The sequence below is a fragment of the Pelobates fuscus genome, chromosome 3, assembly GCF_036172605.1.
Source record: "Pelobates fuscus isolate aPelFus1 chromosome 3, aPelFus1.pri, whole genome shotgun sequence".
Lineage (NCBI taxonomy): Eukaryota > Metazoa > Chordata > Amphibia > Anura > Pelobatidae > Pelobates > Pelobates fuscus.
In genome coordinates, this window is record NC_086319.1 from 10,510,032 (window position 1) to 10,532,130 (window position 22,099).

At 41.5% G+C, this 22,099-nt stretch overlaps 1 protein-coding gene across 2 annotated transcripts; it reads right to left on the bottom strand.

The window, feature by feature from the left end:
• Positions 1-1,598: 1,598 nt before the first annotated feature.
• On the bottom strand, positions 1,599-21,511 carry INTS13 (integrator complex subunit 13). 2 transcript variants are annotated; one of them, XM_063446690.1, is made up of 18 exons: positions 21,412-21,511; positions 20,508-20,738; positions 19,584-19,658; positions 19,198-19,400; positions 17,901-17,981; positions 15,430-15,520; positions 12,391-12,519; positions 12,250-12,273; positions 11,561-11,645; positions 10,692-10,778; positions 8,436-8,525; positions 7,601-7,779; positions 7,263-7,433; positions 5,018-5,172; positions 4,605-4,835; positions 3,516-3,652; positions 2,993-3,128; positions 1,599-2,638 (listed from the first exon to the last, which is right to left on the bottom strand). In XM_063446690.1, exons 2-18 carry the CDS (start codon positions 20,730-20,732, stop codon positions 2,599-2,601), a joined length of 2,139 nt encoding a protein of 712 aa, XP_063302760.1. In that variant the 5' UTR covers positions 20,733-20,738; positions 21,412-21,511; the 3' UTR covers positions 1,599-2,598. The 2 variants fall into 2 exon arrangements, with proteins under 2 accessions (XP_063302760.1, XP_063302762.1); XM_063446692.1 differs by lacking the exon at positions 12,250-12,273 and having other exon boundaries at positions 1,740-2,638.
• Between the last annotated feature and the right edge of the window lie 588 nt (positions 21,512-22,099).

The window sequence follows — 22,099 nt, forward strand, 5'->3', positions numbered from 1 at the left end:
CCTTTCAGTGCCGGGGAGTGAGAAACCTAGTCACACTCATCATGTTACTGTACCAGCGTGGGAACACCTGCAATAATTAGACTGGGGAGTATTCACTAACTGGGAATATTAGCTACAAGAAGGTAGCTGCAAAATGTGTTAAACATGGAGCGACCAGAAAAAAGGGAACTATGTGCTCTAGTCTTGGTTATAAGATATAGAACTGAACCAGCACAAAAAAAAAAAAAAGGAGAAACCGGGTGCTAAACTAAACTAATGTTGAAATATATTCCTGCAGGGGCCTACGCTTGCATCCCGCACTGTGAGATGTGATGATAAAGTGTAGTGATCGTCCTTATGGAGAAATGTGGTTACAGAGCTTCCCCAGATTAAGAGGAACTCACTCAGCAGCAGAAATAACGGAGTTAAAATCTTAAAATTTTAATAATACAACCCAAAATGAGCAAATCCTTGTTCTCCACACTAATCCGTATAACCCCAATTTAGCGGGTTGCTTTGGAATACATTTTGCAGTTTTGCTTTTTATTTTTTTTAAAGGCAACGCTTCTTCGTTTGTCAGTAAATTAGGTGTAAAACTATTAAAACGAATGCAGTTACCCTTCAACTTTTCTACTCTCGCTTAGTTTCGATTTCCCCCATCCTCCTCGTATTCCTTTCTCTTTCAGAATTATTTACAATATTGAGAATTCACATTTAAGGCCAGTCTAGCCAAACTGAAAGCAGAGCTGACAGAGGATTTTTGGTTTTTTTCCAGTACAGCAATTTTCACCTTAAATTTGAAATTCTCTTTGAATTCATCTCTCCCTTTAGTGACTAACCCCGTTTAACCCTTCTCACACCAGAAAGCTGTTCTACTATTATACCAGTGGTTTAAGTTGGTGAAACCGAACTCTGACTCTGCAATTACTTCCTTTTTTCCTACAGCAAGTTGTTGTATTTGTGTTACACAGCAGTGATATTTATAACTTTAAATTGCAAAAAAATAAATAAAAATAATTAAAAATGAATCCAGTTAGTTTCCTAATTTCCTTCCTCTGTACTGGTGTAGAGATTCATATTTCATTGTATTTGAATTTATAAATGAGCTGCCAAGTGAAAAGCCTTTGCTTCCTATGGGGACCTGCTATGGTTAAGGCCGCAGCTTTGTGCCAAATTCCAACTAAAACGTTGAGGCCCATTTTCTCTATTTGTCTGTAAATATTGACACAAGACTAGGAGCATTAATTGCCGAGGAGAGACCGGCCCAGGTACCTCGGTCTGGAGAGCTGCAGAGAGTCATGTCATTAAAAAGGATTTAGTCAAGACACATCACTTACTCTAAAAGCTCATTTCTGATCAACCTCTACTCTCACCATCTTGTGAAACCTGCTCACATTGTTAGAAACTAAATCTCTACCTTCAGTTTATACTATTAAAATACACTATTACAGTACACATCGAAATAATGTTCTCCCCTCTCAAGAAAAAAACGTTTTCTGCAACAGTTACAAACATGGCAAGGCAACAAACCCAGAGAGTAACCAGGAAGGTACCAAGTGATATTAACCCCTTCCTCTCCAGCTCAGATTATAGACGAGGGGGAGTATCGCTCTAGTTATGTTACCATCGCCCAGACAGACTAGAAAATCCCTCCCCTAACATCAGCCTTATCAGCAAGCAGCAATGTTCTTTAGAATACACACAACTGGGTTAAGGTTGGCCACTTATTTACTGTGTGTTGATGTTGCTCTGAAATTGTGAAAACGTGTGGTATTTTAACATTGTACAGAAAACTTGAACACACATGTGGAGCCTAATAATAGCATGTACAGAGCAGATCCCATTATACAGAGCTACCGAATCTGATGGCGCTATATAAATAATAATTTACTATATAATAAAACATTTAAGGTGTAATTACAGATAAACGGATTCACTGTTAGAAACCAAACCCATGGTGCAGATTTCCAGTGCATTAAAACACATTATTTTAGAACATTTTGTGCCTCTTATAATCTTTTCACCAATAGATGTACATTTAATTGAAAAAGAAATCGGAACAAAGATACAAAAATTCTTTTAAAAAAAACTTTTTCTATACAGGTTTACTGATAATGAATTCATCTATTTAAAGGGAAAGTCCAGGCACCTAAAGTGAAAAAAGGGCATTTTACAGAGAATTAAAGGGAAAAAACAGATGTTCATTATCATCATTAAAAGTTCTCTTAACACTTGGAATGAAAGCTGTACAGCAGCAGCAGCAGCATTACACAGGGAAGAGACAAAGCCAGAATTTCATTCCTTCTTAAATACCATGAATGAAGCCAATCGTTACGGCCATGTTTTGGGGGAATTAAAATGGAGACCAGGTCCGCTGCACTATGAACAAGTTACAAAAGAAATCAAGAGCTGAACTACTGATTTCATAAAAACCCAAGGTTTTGTACAAAGCTCCCACTAAAAGCAACTGGATTGGAGATCTCCATGCCATTCTCTGGTCACTGATGGCCCTGAAGGAGGACAGCAAGTATCTTTTCTCTTTTTAGAATGGATTTGTTGCAGGCAAGTCTTAGATGCCTTGTCCAGCCGAGGCGGTCCTTCTAACAACTGTGAGAGTGATCACTGCCTGCCAGCCTTGCCAGTCTCCACTGTGTCCGAACTGTCAAACGAAACAAATTAAATATGTAAGAAATAAAAATATTGCAGAAGATACAGACAAATTCTTTACATCCCCAGCTCTGGGCTTCACACTGGTCTGCCTAAAATATCATATTCCCCTTCCATACACCTGCTGACTGACATCTCCCATCTGACTGGCCCTGCTGTGATGCAGCACCTAGAGCCACTAACTGGCCTTTATTTATTTCCCTATAGGGTAGCATTTAGGGGGCTACTGCGCATGGCAATCAACATCTCCATGCAGAGTGCAATAGGAAGCAAATCTAGTGTCGGTCTGAGAGTTGGATTGAGTGTCGGTGGAGTCCCTAGCAGGTAATGTAAACACATCTCTCACCCGTTCTCCTCTTTGAGGTGCTGGTATAACTCGGCCTTGTTATTGATGGAATTAAGGCGACCAATAAACTCTTGATGCTTCCTGGAATTTGCAGCATGGATTCTCGTGGTCCACAGCGCCAGCAGAGACATGGGTCCTAGGCCAACAAGAAATAGGAGTTAGTGGTCACCAAAGCTACAAGTCCACGTGAAGCGTGTATTGCACATTCTATTTGCTCACTTTCTCCATCAGAAACACAGAACATGACTTTTACCTGGCAGCCCTTAACAACAATAGACAAGCATTCAAGTGGATGTTGGGGTACGATTATATTAAAACAGAAATAAGTTTTATAGTTAAACTTCCATTAATGAAGCAATCAACAGGAACCACTGGATGTTCATTCACAATGTTACACTTTTTGCAAATTTCCTCAACTGCTCTTTCTACATCAACCTGTGTAAAAAAGGGTCTCATGGGGTCCCCGGGAGTGGGGGAGGTTTATAGAACAGATTTGAAAAAAAATAATGCACTCATCCCTTACCCTTGGACTTTTCAACTGGGGTCACATCATCCACCGAATTGCGTGGCTTTTTGTTAGGGGGTTCAGGGGAATCCGGAGAATCCTTTATTACTTCTGCCTCGGTCAGGTCTTCTTTATCTCGTTCTATTGATTTCAACCTAAACATTGAATTTGGTAATTGGGTAAAACCGTTTCGGTAAATATAGATATAAAGAACAGAGAGCAAGACTTGAATCAAAGTGGAAAAAAATGCTAAGATGTTAAATTCTGTGACTACAAGGGGGGTCATTTCACCAATACCAAAACCTTACACATCTTATTGGGCTAAAATATAGCCAGTCCACTTGCAGAAAACTGAATGCTGTTTGTTCCATTGGTGGGCACTGTCAATATCTTAGGAAATCGATAGGGACGAACCTGCGACTTGAGAAAAGCTCAATATGTCAAACATTGGCATTTTCCTTTTTTACTTTACATTTACCCCTTTAGTTTTTTCTAAGAGTTGGTGTCTCTCTGGGCTAACAATTCTCTGTCTTACTGAAAGCTTTAGAGAAAATAACAACATGTTTGGATAGATTACTTACAAAAGTAAACTATTCTGAGACTTGATTAACTCTAGCGACATCAGATATTTGAATTAAAAGTGGTAAATTGTGTCTGGAATTCCAGGTCAGTGATAGTCTCCCCTTCCCACACTCCAGCAGAATTCCCGAAGTGTTCAGAATGTTAAGCAATGGAGGGGAGTATAAATCTCTACAGTAAGTCAAGCACATGATTGCCCCATAATGCTCCATGTCAGACACGCACCCTTATACAAATAAACATGTGCTTAGGCATTCCTTCCATCGCATCATACATGCAGCAGCCCCACGAGGTTAGTGTGCATGGCATGATGGAAGTCACAGTAATTTACATTGTATGCTCTGGTTGTGACTACTTGTTTTAGATCAATTAATTCAGTTGTGCAGAAATTAGACAAGCAATGGTTGAGCAGAGCCGTCAATGTGCCCTGGCAGTGTGCTTGGTATGATTGCACATGGGATAGAGTGTAACCCTGAAGTGATGGTTGTTCTGGAGCTGTGCATCAATCAGTATGTAAGAGGAGCGCACCTGTCAGATTCCTGACTTTTCTTGTCATGGTCGTGGTCCTTGGTGACTTTCTCAGATTTGTCCTCTTTGTCTTCTCTTTTGCGGCCCCGTTTTTTGCGTTCCTCTTCCTCGGGAGGTTTGCTCCTGCAGGCTAGTAGGCAGTCTAACACCCGCTGGTGCTTTTCAGAGGCGCTGACATGGGCACGGACCAGCGTCTCCAGTTCGTTCCACATTATGCGGTATTGCTCATCCCTAGGACAGTAAATGCATTAGAAATGGATTTTCAAAGAACCCTTAACAGAAAACATCTAGTTAGGGCAAAAACAGATACTGCAAGAATTGCATGCTTGCAGACAATGCATCTCCTGCCCCAAACCCTACTTGCTCCCCATTTATATTGGTCAGATTTTGGGGTGTATGTCAGGGTTCTCCACCTTTTGGGGCCTTTGCCTCTGGTACCGGCTGTAGAAATGGGTAACGGGTCATTTTTTCTCTCCATATCCACCAAATTATAAATAGTTTTCTGGCAGTTCACCACGTCGTCTTCGGTTAGAGATTCCTTTACTATAACGTTGGCCAGGGGGACAACCTGTGTGGAATGGACAATAGATATAGACATGCAAAAGCATCTACATGTATATAGACAGAATACAACGGCTAATGGTTTATAAACCTCACACGAAAAGAATAAAAGCCGATAAGGTGTAAACAGGGGTCTGATTTCTACAACAGGAAATTGATTGAACCTCAATTAAATTTAAAAACCGAACTTTATTTAAAACTAGGTGCCCTGTACAGAAACAAATCCTGCCTAAGACCTACAGTAAAGGAAAAGAATGTACAGAAAATGCTAATGCCGGTCATTGATTATGGGGATGTAGTGAATGCACCTGTGCTGCACGCCCACCTTTATAAACCTACTACACTGTATAACTAATTCTCCCTCTCTATACTGCAATGTAATTGCCACCATTGTGACATGCTAAAAGAGCTAAACCGGCTGTCGCTGGAATCCTTCATCTTTCCAGTCTGGTGTTTAAGAGCTTTTCTGGGAAGCTCCCACCCTACCTGAGCAGAATGCTCTCCTCGGCTGTTCCCACCTCCTATAACCTCAGAGCCAGCACCAGCACTTTATTTAGTCTACCTCAATACAAAAAGAAAGCGGTTCGATTCTCATTTTCCTACAGAGCACCACAAATATGGAAAAACCTCACGGACACCATCAAATCCTCTCCCAGTCTAAAATCCTTTGAAATTATCTGTCATTATACCTCTATAGAGAATGCACTTGCAACCACTGTTGATAATATTTCTCACCTGTACGTGTTCTGTGTTAAAAGTGTGTTAACCTTTTTTTTTTTTTAGTCCCCCGTCCCCTGCTTGCCAGGAAGGGGGGGATATGGCATTCCCTGGTGGTCCAGTGGCATGGACTGTGCAAGCTCTTACTTACCTTCCCAGCAGCTCCCCTGTCTAACTCCCGGGGCCTGTGTGCCGCACGGAGCGTTGCCATGGTAGCCCGTGACAACACTGACGGCCGCGGGACTCGCGAGATTTACACAAGGGAGCTGCAGGGAAGGTGAGTAAGAGCTCACTGCGGGCCCTCCAGGACCGCCGGGCTTGTTAGGAGCCCGGCGATCCTGGTATGTATTATTGGCAATATCGGTATCTCTATTTGACGATACCGATATTGCCGAAAATACCAAATATCGTCCGATAATAGCGGCCAGACCGATAATCGGTTCAATCCCTAGTGTGTACGCACACATCTGTGTATGTGCATCTGTGTGTCAGGTTGTGTGTTTTTATGTCACTGTGGGTATCTGTCATGGTGTGGGCATGTATCAATGTTTGTGTGTGTCAGGGTGCATGTATATCTATATGTGTGTATGTGTCGGTGTCTATATGAATTTGTGTGTATGTGTCGGTGTATTTATATGCATCTGTGTGTTGATGAGCATGAATATCTGTGTAAATATGCATGTGGTAGTGTATGTGCATACATCCAAGCAGTCAAACATCAGCACAACATACAAGCACACATCCCTGCATGCAAGCTATTAAAAACATTTACAAACACAAATACTTCACACAAATGTACATCCACATTTAAAAGTGAACATTACAATCAGATACAGCCCTGCAATCAAACATCACATACAAACACCCCCCTATATTAAGACACAAATGTATACAAGCACCCCTTCAAACACCAACACTGTACATTACACTATAGCGCCAGTAAATGCCGCAGCGCTGTACAGATATACAACCTAGAAATTTTGACTTGAGGTACGCCTTGGAAAAATACTGAATTATCAAGGGCACCTTGAATCTAAACATTTGGGAACCACTGGTCTAGACTATTTACTGCAGGAGTATCAAGCTCTGTCATTGGCTACAGTTAAGAGATTTGTGGTGTATGATATGCAGGCAATTCTACATCAAGGTGTGTGTACATGGGTCGAGTGGCAAAGAATTATGGAAAGTTTTGTCCAAGCAATTTCGAGCTATGGGTTGAACACCCCCGGACTATAGCTTGTTAACCATACAAAGCACTGTCTGGTAATAACTGGCTTCTGCAGCAGTACTGATCAGAACACTATCCCCTGCGATGTGAGATAACCCACATCAGATTTTAGACATCGCGTAGAAACCTCACAGGAGGATGCCAATACTCACAGCCTGCATATTGAAGATAGTCGTCTGTGAGATAATCATCGGCCAATACCGAGTGTATCTTTCCAGCTGTTCTTTGGCTCTTTCCAGAGGAACGTCCAACGTCCCATCCATCTGGTAGCGGGACTCTGATACCGGCATCAGTCTGTTTTCCTTCATAAACTCCCCAAAGTCCTAACAAACACAGAGCAGGGTATACACAGAATCAAGCCTATGTCTCTCCAATTATTACACACTACACACATTGTAATACAGATTGTCTGAGGGGGCATGAAACGGCTGAGAGAGAGAGAGGAGCTCACTATGATGCCATGTGTCAGTCAGACAGCACAGCAATTTACCGTAATCCTGTAGTCAGTCACTCGTCCCCCGCAGCCTTCACTGATTGATGGAGGGTCCTCTAATATAGAGCGAGAGCTGCACAGCACGTGTAAGAAAATTTCACCCCCGTGGCTGCTTAACATGTGGCTAATTACTTTCGATCCAGACTTCCGTGGCTGCTCCAGCAACACTGACCGACCTGAGAAGAATTGAAAACGAAAAATAAAACCATGAAAATAACAAACCACGTGGTACAATAGGCCAGCTAATGTTTAAATCTAATAACATATGCCTATATCCAATACCCTTCATTGAAAGGGAAATTTATACTGAGTTATGTAATGTAAACAGGGGCTAAGAGCAATATGAGGGGACACACAATCAGCTGGTCCGGACAGTGATTTCAACATTAGTGACATGTGATGGAAGACAAATAGTAGAAAATGGTAATGGAACCAATTAGAAACGTACTGAGTAAGATGGAGAGCTTGTATAAAGAATACAATTATACAAGATGAATATTGTTAATCCTTTATCTCTCACACCAATACATCATAAGAATACACAGGAAAACATGACAAATATTGTGCTGATATCATCGAAAATAGGGGCAGGGTTTTTAGAAATTATAAAACGACTTGAGCTAAGGGACCATCGCCTGCTAGCAGTAAGTATATCAAGAGATGGGTAGGCGAAGTCTGTATCTTGTAGTGGTCCTATCGGATGAGGCCGTGTTGTATGCTCAGCATAGAACAGTTAAACAGTGGAGCTTTAAAAAGGATTGGATCAATAGCAGCAAAAAAACACGAACAAGTTTAAAATAAAAAATAAAGAAATAAAAACTGAATTTATTACCATTCAAAAGGAAGTTGGTGAGACAGGAGGACGGCCTGCTATTAACATCTACGGGGGATATTCGATAGGCTCCTATACAGTAATGTAATTCTGAGAGAAGAAATAGAGAAACAGCATTGATCACTCAAAATTAACATCCAAACCATAACCCAGGTATATCTACATAGAGCACAAACACTACACCTCTATCTATATACTTGATTCTTTAATAGAACATTGTCAGAAGTGTTCTAATCACTTACAGTCTGTGTTGTAACAGATCATCTCATTCATTTAACTTATGGAAAAGCAAGAGACAGTTGTGAAATAGTGAGCACTGAATCAGATAGATGACAATACGACCAAAGGAGCATAAAGATGGCTGTCAGAAAGGGAGAGTGTGAAAGGTAGCAAGTGATTTCTTCAAAAAAATGAATTAAAAAAATAAATTGTATATTATAACAAAGATTACAATACAATATTAAAAAACAAAACAAAAAAATAATAACAAGCAACACAACAACAACTTTGTTTTCCTGGCACTATAATTTCCCTTTAACACACGTACATGCAGAAAACAAACGGAACTCCTTGCTTGTATATGTAATTCACTTTATTAGATTCTCTCTCTCCTAGTTACGCTATATATTAGATTCTCTCTCTCCTAGTTACGCTATATATTAGATTCTCTCTCTCCTAGTTACGCTATATATTAGATTCTCTCTCTCCTAGTTAAGCTATATATTAGATTCTCTCTCTCTCCTAGTCGCGCTATATATTAGATTCTCTCTCGCCTAGTCGCGCTATATATTAGATTCTCTCTCTCTCCTAGTCGCGCTATATATTAGATTCTCTCTCGCCTAGTCGCGCTATATATTAGATTCTCTCTCGCCTAGTCGCGCTATATATTAGATTCTCTCTCGCCTAGTCGCGCTATATATTAGATTCTCTCTCGCCTAGTCGCGCTATATATTAGATTCTCTCTCGCCTAGTCGCGCTATATATTAGATTCTCTCTCGCCTAGTCGCGCTATATATTAGATTCTCTCTCGCCTAGTCGCGCTATATATTAGATTCTCTCTCGCCTAGTCGCGCTATATATTAGATTCTCTCTCGCCTAGTCGCGCTATATATTAGATTCTCTCTCGCCTAGTCGCACTATATTAGATTCTCTCTCGCCTAGTCGCACTATATTAGATTCTCTCTCGCCTAGTCGCACTATATTAGATTCTCTCTCGCCTAGTCGCACTATATTAGATTCTCTCTCGCCTAGTCGCACTATATTAGATTCTCTCTCGCCTAGTCGCACTATATTAGATTCTCTCTCGCCTAGTCGCACTATATTAGATTCTCTCTCGCCTAGTCGCACTATATTAGATTCTCTCTCGCCTAGTCGCACTATATTAGATTCTCTCTCGCCTAGTCGCACTATATTAGATTCTCTCTCGCCTAGTCGCACTATATTAGATTCTCTCTCGCCTAGTCGCACTATATTAGATTCTCTCTCGCCTAGTCGCACTATATTAGATTCTCTTTCGCCTAGTCGCACTATATTAGATTCTCTCTCGCCTAGTCGCACTATATTAGATTCTCTCTCGCCTAGTCGCACTATATTAGATTCTCTCTCGCCTAGTCGCACTATATTAGATTCTCTCTCGCCTAGTCGCACTATATTAGATTCTCTCTCGCCTAGTCGCACTATATTAGATTCTCTCTCGCCTAGTCGCACTATATTAGATTCTCTCTCGCCTAGTCGCACTATATTAGATTATCACTCGCCTAGTCGCACTATATTAGATTATCACTCGTCTAGTCGCACTATATTAGATTATCACTCGTCTAGTCGCACTATATTAGATTATCACTCGTCTAGTCGCACTATATTAGATTATCACTCGTCTAGTCGCACTATATTAGATTATCTCTCGCCTAGTCGCCCTATATTCGATCTCTCGCCTAGTCGCACTATATTCGATCTCTCGCCTAGTCGCACTATATTTGATCATCTCTCGCCTAGTCGCACTATATTTGATTATCTCTTTCCTGGTTGCCATATATCTTCCCGTTTTTATCAGGGTTAGGGTGTATTTATATAGGACTCCACTGGGTTTACTCTAGTGGAATTACACCTCCAAGTTTACTTTGTTTTCTACTATCACAGTCCTAAATGCCCATATTAAGAAATGAACATAACATGATGTTGCGGGATTCCATCAGGAACGCTTTACCAAGGTCTAGGAATCAATAAAACCACTGCGCCCAAAACAGTATTACTCACCCACGCTATTTGTCCTTGGTGTGCACCATTTCAAGGTCACCGTTTCCTTCAGTGTGGGTTCTCGACTGTTACTGACATGACCATCACCTAATAGAAATATGGAACAGATGTAACATACTGGGAGCCATGTGGCACTCGCCGCCTTACAATTTGCACACGTTTCCTATTTCTTGTTACTCTGGGTAAGAAGTCATAGCGCTTCATGATTCCACTTTCTGCCACAAAGTGCGGTTGATCCAGCGGCAGAGGGAACACCACACTGTATTGTGCAGTAAACTTAGGAAAGGAACAAAGCATCGCTAGGAGGTTTCCTGTCGGAAAATATCTCTGCTAATCTGGATAACTAAAATATTTATTAGTAAAAGCATAGAGGAGGGTATAGTTTCTAAATACGGGTTTACATCCAAGGCAATAGTTTGTATCTAGACCTAAAAAAATAATGCACCCCAATATGGCCAGACATGGTAATGGATTATTATATGTGAAAGAAATGTCATCATTCTTTGACGAGAACACTTTGTTTCTACTAATTCTGCAGAAAGTCAATATCTTTAAAAAATATATATACTAGGTGTATTGCGTTCTGCTGGGTCTCCTTAGAGTGTTAGGTCTTATTGATCAGGCACTAAAAGGATTAGCCACTAATATAAGAAAGACAATGATTGGGTTATACATCTGATGATGATGATCTAGGAGAGGCCTAACTCATAACTGAGGCAAGATTATCATTGCTGCCATGTTAACAGAAACCTCTGCTGAATATTTGATACACGAGGCTTGTGTTCCAACTGGTGAAAGGCATACAAAGTGCACTATGCAGGCCAACAGTTCCACCATTAAATGCTGCTGGAACATTCTGACACACTCACCACTCTTTGCAAACTCCACGTGTGCGTCCTTGTGGTGGAGAAGCTCCACGTCGTAGTTTGCTGATGTATTGGCATGTTGTTCTTCCTTAATTAGAGGGAATATAAAAAGCAGAGACACAAGAAGAATGTTGACCACGTTTCCCCACTAAAAGCAATTTTACAAAGTGAAGATCAGGAAGCGCCATTGATAGATCACAGCTTTTAGAAATGACTTCAAATGATATCAAGCATCTTCCATAAAACAAAACATGTATACCCAGAAACAAAACTACACTATTCTTTCAGACTTGGGGGATGCATAATGGTTTTATTAAAAAGGACAGGAGAGGATATCACAAAAATCTTACCTGTGTCAACTTAAAACACTAGAAAGCTTATTGTCTGTGCCGGGTTAGTAATTCGAAAGGACATAATGAAAGCAAAGCCACACTTGTGTGAACACAGGTTAGATCTCCAGGAGAAGTTAAGGCAACTCCATAAAAATAATATATATATATATGGGCATAAGATGGGCACGTGGACAGAGATGTAACACATCACAAGGACACAGGAGAACAGAAAAATCTAGACACACTACAGGGCAGCAGGACGACAGGGGAGGGGGCAGAAGCCAAATTTTAGTCAACAAGGAATTCTGCTCCACAGTCCTGCTTTGTTTTGGAGGGAGGTGATTTCCAAAATGTACTAACCTGATCACAGACATTGAGTGTGGGCTAGTGAAAAACAGAAAAATATGATATGGAGAGGAAAAAACAACGTAAAAAGGAAATTCAGAAGTTTTTTGTAAGGAAAAAAAAATATTGATTGGTCTTCGGAGAATGAGATCTTACCTTCATCGGGATGTTGGTGATGGTTGTAGATGCAAGGTCAAAGTGAAGTTGCACTAAATGGTTCAGTTTTGTGGCAAGATGGCGTCCAGCTCGGACACTGTGAACCTCACTGGTTAATACAGGCGAGAGCTAGAGACAAGTATTAGACAAGCTAGGTCATGGTCTCACACTTTACTACCCTATTCACGTTTACTCCAAATAAACATCACACTGCAGTACACTCAGCAGGTTCCATGTGTACTGCAGAAATTGTAAAGTTCATTATTAAAGGGACATACTAAGCAACATACCTGTTCAGCTTAGAGTAATGGTTATGTGGCTTAGGTCAAAGAATTTAGTAGCACCCCTCTCGGAACCCAGAGATCCTTTCCTCCTTGAACGTACTGATAATGTAGAATTTACACTCCAGCATTATCATTGTCCATTTCATCCTACCTGGACGTCATTGATTAGCTATTAGTGCAGGGAATTAGCACAACACTCTCAGCCGATCAATACAATCTGGGCGTAACAGACATTGATAATGTGGAAGATCTAATTACACATTATTGATTCAGTTAAGGTGGGAGCATTCACTGGGTGCCAGGGAGAAAGCCATTTTGTGCCAAACTGATTGAATTAAAACCCAGGGATGGTGTCAAGAGTTACTTAGAGCGCCCCTTTATGTCTGTGTAAAACAGACAACTAAACTAAAGGCCAATGGGTGCAGTGTTGGTTGCTGCGCTCCTGCCCGATGAGCTAAATTCTGTTCGGAAGTTAAAAGGATGCTTTTTGGCAGATTTTACGTTAATAAATATGAAGCTCTATTGATTCTGATTATATAGTGACATGTTTTCACGGCTATGGACGATCTGTAGAAATAAACGCATATAGAGCTTATTGTAAATTACCTTAGCATGGGAAAAAATAAATCTATTTAACCCCTTAAGGACACGTGACATGTGTGACATGTCATGATTACCTTTTATTCCAGAAGTTTGGTCCTTAAGGGGTTAAAGAATCACAGTGAATACATCGAGATGTTGCCATAACCTCCTGAAAGTTAGCCATTGGCTGAGCTAATGTACATGGTACGCTGGAAGCAGCATGCTGTGGGGATATTTATGGGATAGTAATAGTAAACAGTTGAGAATTAGCCACTATTTTTAATCCTCAGATCCCAACAATCGTTATCATTATAAGTGAAATGTATACCATTTCAATAAAATTCACAATTTGTTATAAAAATAGATATTATTATTTGAATATAAAAATAAATTAAGTAACATGCGTGATAATAATCAATAGAAATTCAGTATAACATGAGTATGCAATACAAATGGTAATATAAAAACATCTCCTAATGGTTAGTAGTTTAGAATCTACAGCATTAGCCGTCAAGACAGGATTTACGACTTTCTTCACAGAGAAAGAATGTGAAAGTTTCACAGAGAGAATAGAATGCAGCATAAGGTCGTAAAAACTGACCGTTAAAATAACCCTTTCAATGCTGGCTAGACCTCTTCTAGGCATTTAAGATCTATTCTTATGTAATTTTAAATAAAATAACATTTTACCAGTTCATTAGCCATTTCCTAGATCCATCCAATGAGAAGAAATCTATATGTTCTATAAGCTGATATTTTATTAATTTGCCTAAACAGATATTTAATCTTATTTTATAGCAAATCAATACAGCTGGATAAATATCACGATATGCTAACATGTGATAATTACATTAATATATATAATTAATATTAATCCCATCTGCAGATTGGGATGCTATAACCATATATATTCTTTAATAACTAAGATTTCTGAATATCGCAATCTGATCGTGATTTATCCAGTCATATATCATGCTGTTAGAAAATTTTTAATTAATTTAAATTAATTAAATGAAGACAGTATATTTACCACTTAAATAGATATTTTCACCAGATGTTCTCAGGTAGCTAACTGTCAAGGAAGGTTTCTCTGTCTCGCTCTGACTCTGCTTGCTTCTTATTTAGCCTGCTCCCGACTTTCTCTGCATTACCCTTCTGGCTCTTGATGCTTTGATTGCCCCTCTCTTCCCTTTGTCTTAACTTTTAAAGGGACAGATTCTCTGTTCGTCACTGGCTATAGACCAATGGGAACACTAGAGGTGGGATTATTTTTTAAATAGCAACTTAGTATTTGGTCTATAGATGGCAGTCTCGTCCCACTAAACATACCTATCCAGGAAAGAGTTAACTTTTCCTGGTGGCTATTTTGACGTCATTTTGGCTTATCTATATGTTGCCATAACTCACGTTTTCTCGTCAGATCTAACAGTTTCTTTGGGCTTTCTTCAGACTATGTGTCTCCAAATTCTGCTGTAATTTCTAATATGACAGTTCGTGAACTAAAATTTACCCCTTTAATACAATGGGAATCTGTTAGATATAGAAAGTAAAATTTAATTATTTAATCTTCTCTGTCACCTATGTCTGGGTTTAGAATTTATTCTATTCCATTAGCAATTTGGACAGTCTTATCACTTGGTTTGTTTATACTATACATTCCTTTTAGCTCGGGCAAAGTTTTAGAGAAAGGATAGAAATTTCGTGTCTCTTTGTTAACTTGAAAATAACAAAATGGAGTCTGGTCTGTTCAGATTGACTTCAGAATATACACTTTGTATTTCTATCATAGCACAAAATGTCTGCCGATATAAATACCCTGACAATGCAAATTAATTAACCCGTGCAGTGCCATACTTTTCTGAAAATGACTCTTTAGGGTTACACTTTCATGATACAGTGCATCTAGAAGACCAATTTCCAGAATAGAATGGAGTAAATTGGAAGATATATATTTTAACAGAAAGTGCAATGGTTTCTAAGGTGACAATACATCAGGAGAAAAAAGTCACAAAATTATATTTGCCATTAAATATATATATATATATATATATTCTATATAAAATGGTTCTGTCTGCAGACAATACGGCCAGTACAGAGACAAATTAAATTAAACTTCTAGCTGTATGTTCCCCTTGGACTGGAAGATATCTTCAGTCACCTGTGGGTACGTTACCTCTTTTCGGGGTCGATCAGAAACCAAGCTGTCATCCCCAACTGGGTAAGTGTGGATTAAAACCAACTCACATTTCTGGATCTGCATGAGACTAAAATAAAACAGATTTAAAATGTTTATTAACCTCTACCGGAGCAAACTGTGTTTCCTGATTTCCCCTTTGTTAAAAGCGGCTACAAGAAAACTCTAGTAAGCGCATACAAAATGTTTCACCCAAACAAAACCTCCAATATTAGCATTTTTTAAATAAAGTGGGTTCTTCTGAGCTCACTTTCTCCATACAGAAAAGATATTCAGAGAAGGACATATAAGTCGCTTAAAAGGCAAAAAATATAGAATAATAATAAAAAAAATAAAACACAAAGGTCAAAATTATGAACATAAAATATTAAACATTAGAAGACAAAGGATTTATAGCAAACCATGCAATTCAAAGAAACATTACCAATATAATACACTGGGCATTTTAATACCAATCAAAATATATAAGAAGAACTACTGTTCAAAATATTCCTAAACTAGACAAACAATGAAGACACTGCTCAAGAAAGATTATAGGAAGACCAGTCACAAAACATACAAGCCCCTCTCTAAAAGATTTGGTGTAAACGTTTCCTTTTAACCCCAAAGGATTTCTATTGGTTTCCAGAATTTCTCTGTAATCAGAGAATGAATTTCTAACATAGTTAAATGTAAAACTACTGGACTAACAGTCCCTAAAGGTAAAGATAAATAGTAGATTCCTATGAATGTTCTTTAAGGTGAAATAAAAGCCCGGGCAATAGTACAAAGTGTGGGCAGAATTATTGGATGAACAGTAACAACATACTGGCCCTTAACAGAGCCTTTTTCAAGCTCACTAAAAGTATAGATTGTGTTGTACGTTATTGTTAACACAAATACACTGATAAAGGCTGCCTTAGGAGCCGAAAGATTGCTGCTTTTAATCCAATGAATCTGTCTGAACTTTGGACCTGTGCCCAGTTTTATATCTGACTGTTTAACACTTTTGGAGTTCGGTCACCCCTGGAGGTACGGTCATTACTCCTTGCTTGTGCATGCCCTCTCTCATTTTGTATAAAGGGAAACTCAACACAAATAATCAAAACATAGCCTAAAAGTATACGACCCATGTGCCATCTCTAACCTTGTATTAATTAAACTTACAAAGCCAACAAGTTAAATCCGTTCACATATTATGTACAATGATAGAATATATTGACAGGGACCAAATGTAACATTTATAAACATTATCTAATGATACAGCCTGCGAGCTGCATATAACCGCATATTATATACAGGGCTCAAAATGTCCAATAGCCATTGGGGAGTAGAAATTCCCTCCTGTACAGTTATTTGGAACCTTCAGCGTTGGCAAGTCCCGTTAAAATCCTGCCCAGGGGTGTAAGACTTTAAGCCCTGTATATATACGGACACGGCCGTGCACTGAATTTATCCATATATTATCATTTAACACATATTATACATATGGATATAGAGCCACTTGTTACATTTACCGGAACCCTAAAATTAGGAATACAAACCTTTATTTCTAACTTTAGAGTGATTTTTTTTTAACAATTTAGGAATTACCGTACCTGAAAAGGTAATTAAAAAAAGATTTACTAAATGTTTTCCTCTTGACCCCATCAGACAAGTATCTCAACCTCACCCATAGGGAAGCATTGGGGGGTACTGTACATGAGTGGAATCCCCTTATAGGATGCATTAGCACGGTGCGTCTCTACGTATCCGCCATCAGGCAGAGTATGCAGTCACAGAATGTCGCACCACTAGTACCGGTCTGATTGACTGATTGTCCGAGTGAAAGCCACTAGAGGTTTTCTCAGAAAACGCAGTGTTTACATTACTGAGACTGCAGGGAGAGTCCCATTTCACCACATTAATGGAGCTCTGTCACTTTCAGGGGTATTTTCATATGTTACAAAAACCCTGGAAGGTGACATTTCTGGTTAGGGTCTGGTGGGCATGGGGTGCAGTGAAAGGTCGGTTTACTTACCTGGAGCAATCCCTCCCTTTTTCTGGTACTTCATCTGCCAGGAACAATGACAGTACAACACTGAAGGTCTATTGAGGAATCCTGCTGGTGCCGCCATGGATCAAATCTTGTGATGGGCGAGACAGTGCCTGCATTTTGCAATTTCAGGAGTGTCCAGAACACAAAATCTCTACTTTGAATTTCATTAAACATTCCAACTCCTTCAGCATTATTATTTCATAAAGATTATATCTTTATGATCTACTAAGAAGTGACAGAGACATATCTTTATGATCTACTAAGAAGTGACAGAGACATATCTTTATGATCTACTAAGAAGTGACAGAGACATATCTTTATGATATACTAAGAAGTGACAGACGCTTTAAGCTGTAGAGGTTCTGGTGGATAGTGTCCCTATAATACATAAGGATACAGACACACAAGCTACATTTGCCGGCAGATTACTTACTGATCAGAGCCGGCTGCCAACTTGTTATGTTCATGAATGGTTTCATTGACACAATCTTCGAGCATCTGAACATGGCTGTCACTGTAACAGAGAGTGGTGTATTCTTTATGATCAGGCCCAAGATGCACCCTGCATTAATAACCACAGCCCTGCAACCCCAATCACACCCAGAGCCGTATCTACCGTGGTGCACGCTCACACCGTATCCGCCGCCAGGCGCTCACACCGTATCCGCCGCCAGGCGCTCACACCGTATCCGCCGCCAGGCGCTCACACCGTATCCGCCGCTCACACCGTATCCGCCGCCAGACGCTCACACCGTATCCGCCGCCAGACGCTCACACCGTATCCGCCGCCAGACGCTCACACCGTATCCGCCACCAGACGCTCACACCGTATCCGCCACCAGACGCTCACACCGTATCCGCCACCAGACGCTCACACCGTATCCGCCACCAGACGCTCACACCGTATCCGCCACCAGACGCTCACACCGTATCCGCCACCAGACGCTCACACCGTATCCGCCACCAGACGCTCACACCGTATCCGTCACCAGACGCTCACACCGTATCCGTCACCAGACGCTCACACCGTATCCGTCACCAGACGCTCACACCGTATCCGTCACCAGACGCTCACACCGTATCCGTCACCAGACGCTCACACCGTATCCGTCACCAGACAGACACTCACACCGTATCCGTCACCAGACAGACACTCACACCGTAACCGCCATCAGACACTCACACCGTATCCGTCACCAGACACTCACACCGTATCCGTCACCAGACACTCACACCGTAACCGCCATCAGACACTCACACTGTAACCGCCATCAGACACTCACACTGTAACCGCCATCAGACACTCACACTGTAACCGCCATCAGACACTCACACTGTAACCGCCATCAGACACTCACACTGTAACCGCCATCAGACACTCACACTGTAACCGCCGTGGTACACTTACACCGTATCCGCCATCAGACACTCACACCATATCCGCCGTGGCGCGCGTGCACACACACCGTATCTGCCGTAGTACACTTACACCGTATTCGGCATCAGACACTCGCACCGTATCCGCCGTGGCGCACACACACACACACACACACACACACCCTATCCGCCATCAGACACTCACACAAAGACACAAATACTCTCCATTATTATATGTAAATAACATGGTATCTGTTTGCCGTTAACCCTGAAAGGTTGTGCATTTGTTGGCTCACTCATTTGCAGTGAACCAGCAGTTCACAATAATGATTTGGCAGGAAGTCAGTGTGCACCTTTTTGCGTTGGTGAGACAGATTATACGTCCTCTATTCGCCACTCTATCTGCGTTCTCCATTAACACGGTTCGTGACTCATGTTGGTAATCTGTGATTTTACATAATGTTTCTACTGCCGCAACCAGTCCGTGCAGTATACTACAACACTCAGGGTCAGCGCGAGGATTGGGCGGGCCGATTGTTGCTAAAGCTTCCATTAGCTGAAAAAGAGCGAAAGGGCAGTTATTTAACCCATTCACTGCCAAGTTAATGGGAGAAACTAGAAATTAGAACCACTGTGACATGAAAAGTAACATGCAGAAATTAATTGAAGCAAAAGGAACATTTTAAAGTCACCACCAGAATAGATCAGGGGGTACAAGGAACTCAGCTAGAGCACTTACCTCTTGTACATTCTGGTCCTCCTGAGACCAGGAATTCAATATACGGGAGCATGAGTCGCTGACAATGAGGTTTACCTAGAGAATTATGAAAATAAAATCATTCGTAGGGAGGTTTTACTCCAGCTTGACTAATACATTGGTCATTAGCAAATAGTTTTACCTCAGAACTACAGCTCCTGTCTGGTCGCTCTCATTAACCTCTCCGGTGCTCCATTTCATCTCACTGCCACCAATGTAACTGACAAACGCTGCCTGCATCTATGCCTGATGGCAACTTATAGATGTGATGCATCTCACTTTAAACATCAAATGATCCCCGTTATTTGCCTCTAAAACTTTAGCTTCCACCTTTAGCAATTGAATTCAGGCAATCTTTCTTTCCCACCTTGACTACAGCAACCTTCTCTTGCTTGTTCCAATTTTCCATCTACGTTCCATAACTCATACTGAATTTAGCTGCTAAACTACTTTCCCAGTTTTCTATCATTTTACTTCCCTGATAGTGGCGCACGCTGGGAGCCAGTATTGCCAATTTGCAATTATTATCTGCTTCAAAACTCTCCAGAACATTAAAAACACCCCCAACATGCATTACTGGATGTGACTAGAACTGCAAATTACAGTGTCAGGGGGTACTCTGCTCCACTGACCCCTCAGCATTTTAAACAAACTATATTTATCCACTTACACAGAAACAAGAGTACAGGGCTGGAATATCGCAATGTTCTGCAAGCCATCTGAATTCAATGGGCGATCAGACAGCGGATGGAAACACTTCCCAGCAATATGCAGAATATATAGGCACCCGACTTCAAACCAATTATTTAAACCCCTGGCTTACTTGGGTAACTCTGCACTGTGAAATTGTACAGTGCCCTGAATAAGCTGGCCCTTTAGGATTGTTGACAACTAGAAAAGACTCACCACTTTTTTGAAAGGAAAGATATCATACATGATCCTACAATATTCCATAGCTGCTTCCACCGCACACGTCCATAGTGATTTTGAGATTGGAGCTAAAGGAATAATTCCCTGAGTGCGATTTTTAGTCAGCATGTCAAATTCCACATGTTGTCGGCATGATTCTGCCATGTACGGACAGTGATCCACAACGAAAACAGTCTTGTGGGACTCTGCAAAGGTTTTCATTTTCTCCTGAACAGAAAGAAAAATGTATATTTTATTTATTTAACCCCTTAAGGACCAAACTTCTGGAATAAAACGGAATCATGGCATGTCACGTGTCCTTAAGGGGTTAAATGGGCAGTAACAAATCCATGGAAACATTTGTTTAGTGTGGATTATCTTTTGGTATACATGGTTATTATAAACACGTCAAACACATTTCCCGTAACAGTGTCTCTTAGCTGCACCAAATCGGCACTGCCAGTGTTCATCTTACCCTCTGCACCATTCATCAGGCAGAACGGACAGTAAGAATAGATTGATGACACCAGTGAGAGGAACACAGTAATAAAACAATTACTAACACATCAAACTGTTTAAATTGCGCAACGCAGATGTGGTGTAACCATGTCATTCATCCGTTTCATGATTTATTTATTTTTGGGGATGTAGGAAAGATCTTGAGACCAAACCATAACTCCACAATGGCAACAAAAATGTAATAGATCATAGAGCAGCGAGCCATCATCGGTGCCATTTTTAGCTAATTAATACACATTAAAGTATATTCCTTACTGAAATTACAAAGAAGATAATACAAATTAGACAATGGAACATACAGACATATAGATAGACAGACAGATATATAGAGAGAGGCTGGATAACATGGACCGAACACTTGATATCAGGATTGGGCTTTTACCTGCCCAGTGATGACCTCTCAGGTGAGATGTTTTCACAGGTGAGTATCTGGGGGGACAGGGGTCCCTCACTCAGCTGCTGCTGACCCCTCTCAGTGGGGGGTGGGGAGGTGGGTACAGGGAGCCCCTCTCAGTGGGGGGAGAGGTGGGCTGGGGGTACAGAGAGCCCCTCTCGGGGGGGGGGGGGGGGGGGATGGGGCTGGGGGTACAGAGCCCCTCTCAGTGGGGAGGGGGGCTGTGGGTACAGAGAGCGGGGGGGGGGGGCTGGTGGTACAGGGAGCCCCTCTCAGTGGGGGGGCTGGGGGTACAGAGAGCCCCTCTCAGTGGGGGGGCTGGGGGTACAGAGAGCCCCTCTCAGGGGGGGGCTGGGGGTACAGAGAGCCCCTCTCAGGGGGGGAGGGGGGGCTGGGGGTACAGAGAGCCCCTCTCAGGGGGGGGAGGGGGGACTGGGGGTACAGAGAGCCCCTCTCAGGGGGGGGAGGGGGGACTGGGGGTACAGAGAGCCCCTCTCAGGGGGGGGAGGGGGGACTGGGGGTACAGAGAGCCCCTCTCAGGGGGGGGAGGGGGGACTGGGGGTACAGAGAGCCCCTCTCAGGGGGGGAGGGGGGACTGGGGGTACAGAGAGCCCCTCTCAGGGGGGGAGGGGGGACTGGGGGTACAGAGAGCCCCTCTTAGGGGGGGAGGGGGGAC

Coding starts and splice junctions, on each gene's coding strand:
- INTS13 (XM_063446690.1), bottom strand. CDS start 20,732: ATGAAAACCTTTGCAGAGTCCCACAAGACTGTTTTCGTTGTGGATCAC. Junction 15,521..17,900: donor TTGGCAGCCGGCTCTGATCA/GTAAGTAATCTG, acceptor GTTTTATTTTAG/TCTCATGCAGATCCAGAAAT. Junction 5,173..7,262: donor CTATCTTCAATATGCAGGCT/GTGAGTATTGGC, acceptor CATTCCACACAG/GTTGTCCCCCTGGCCAACGT.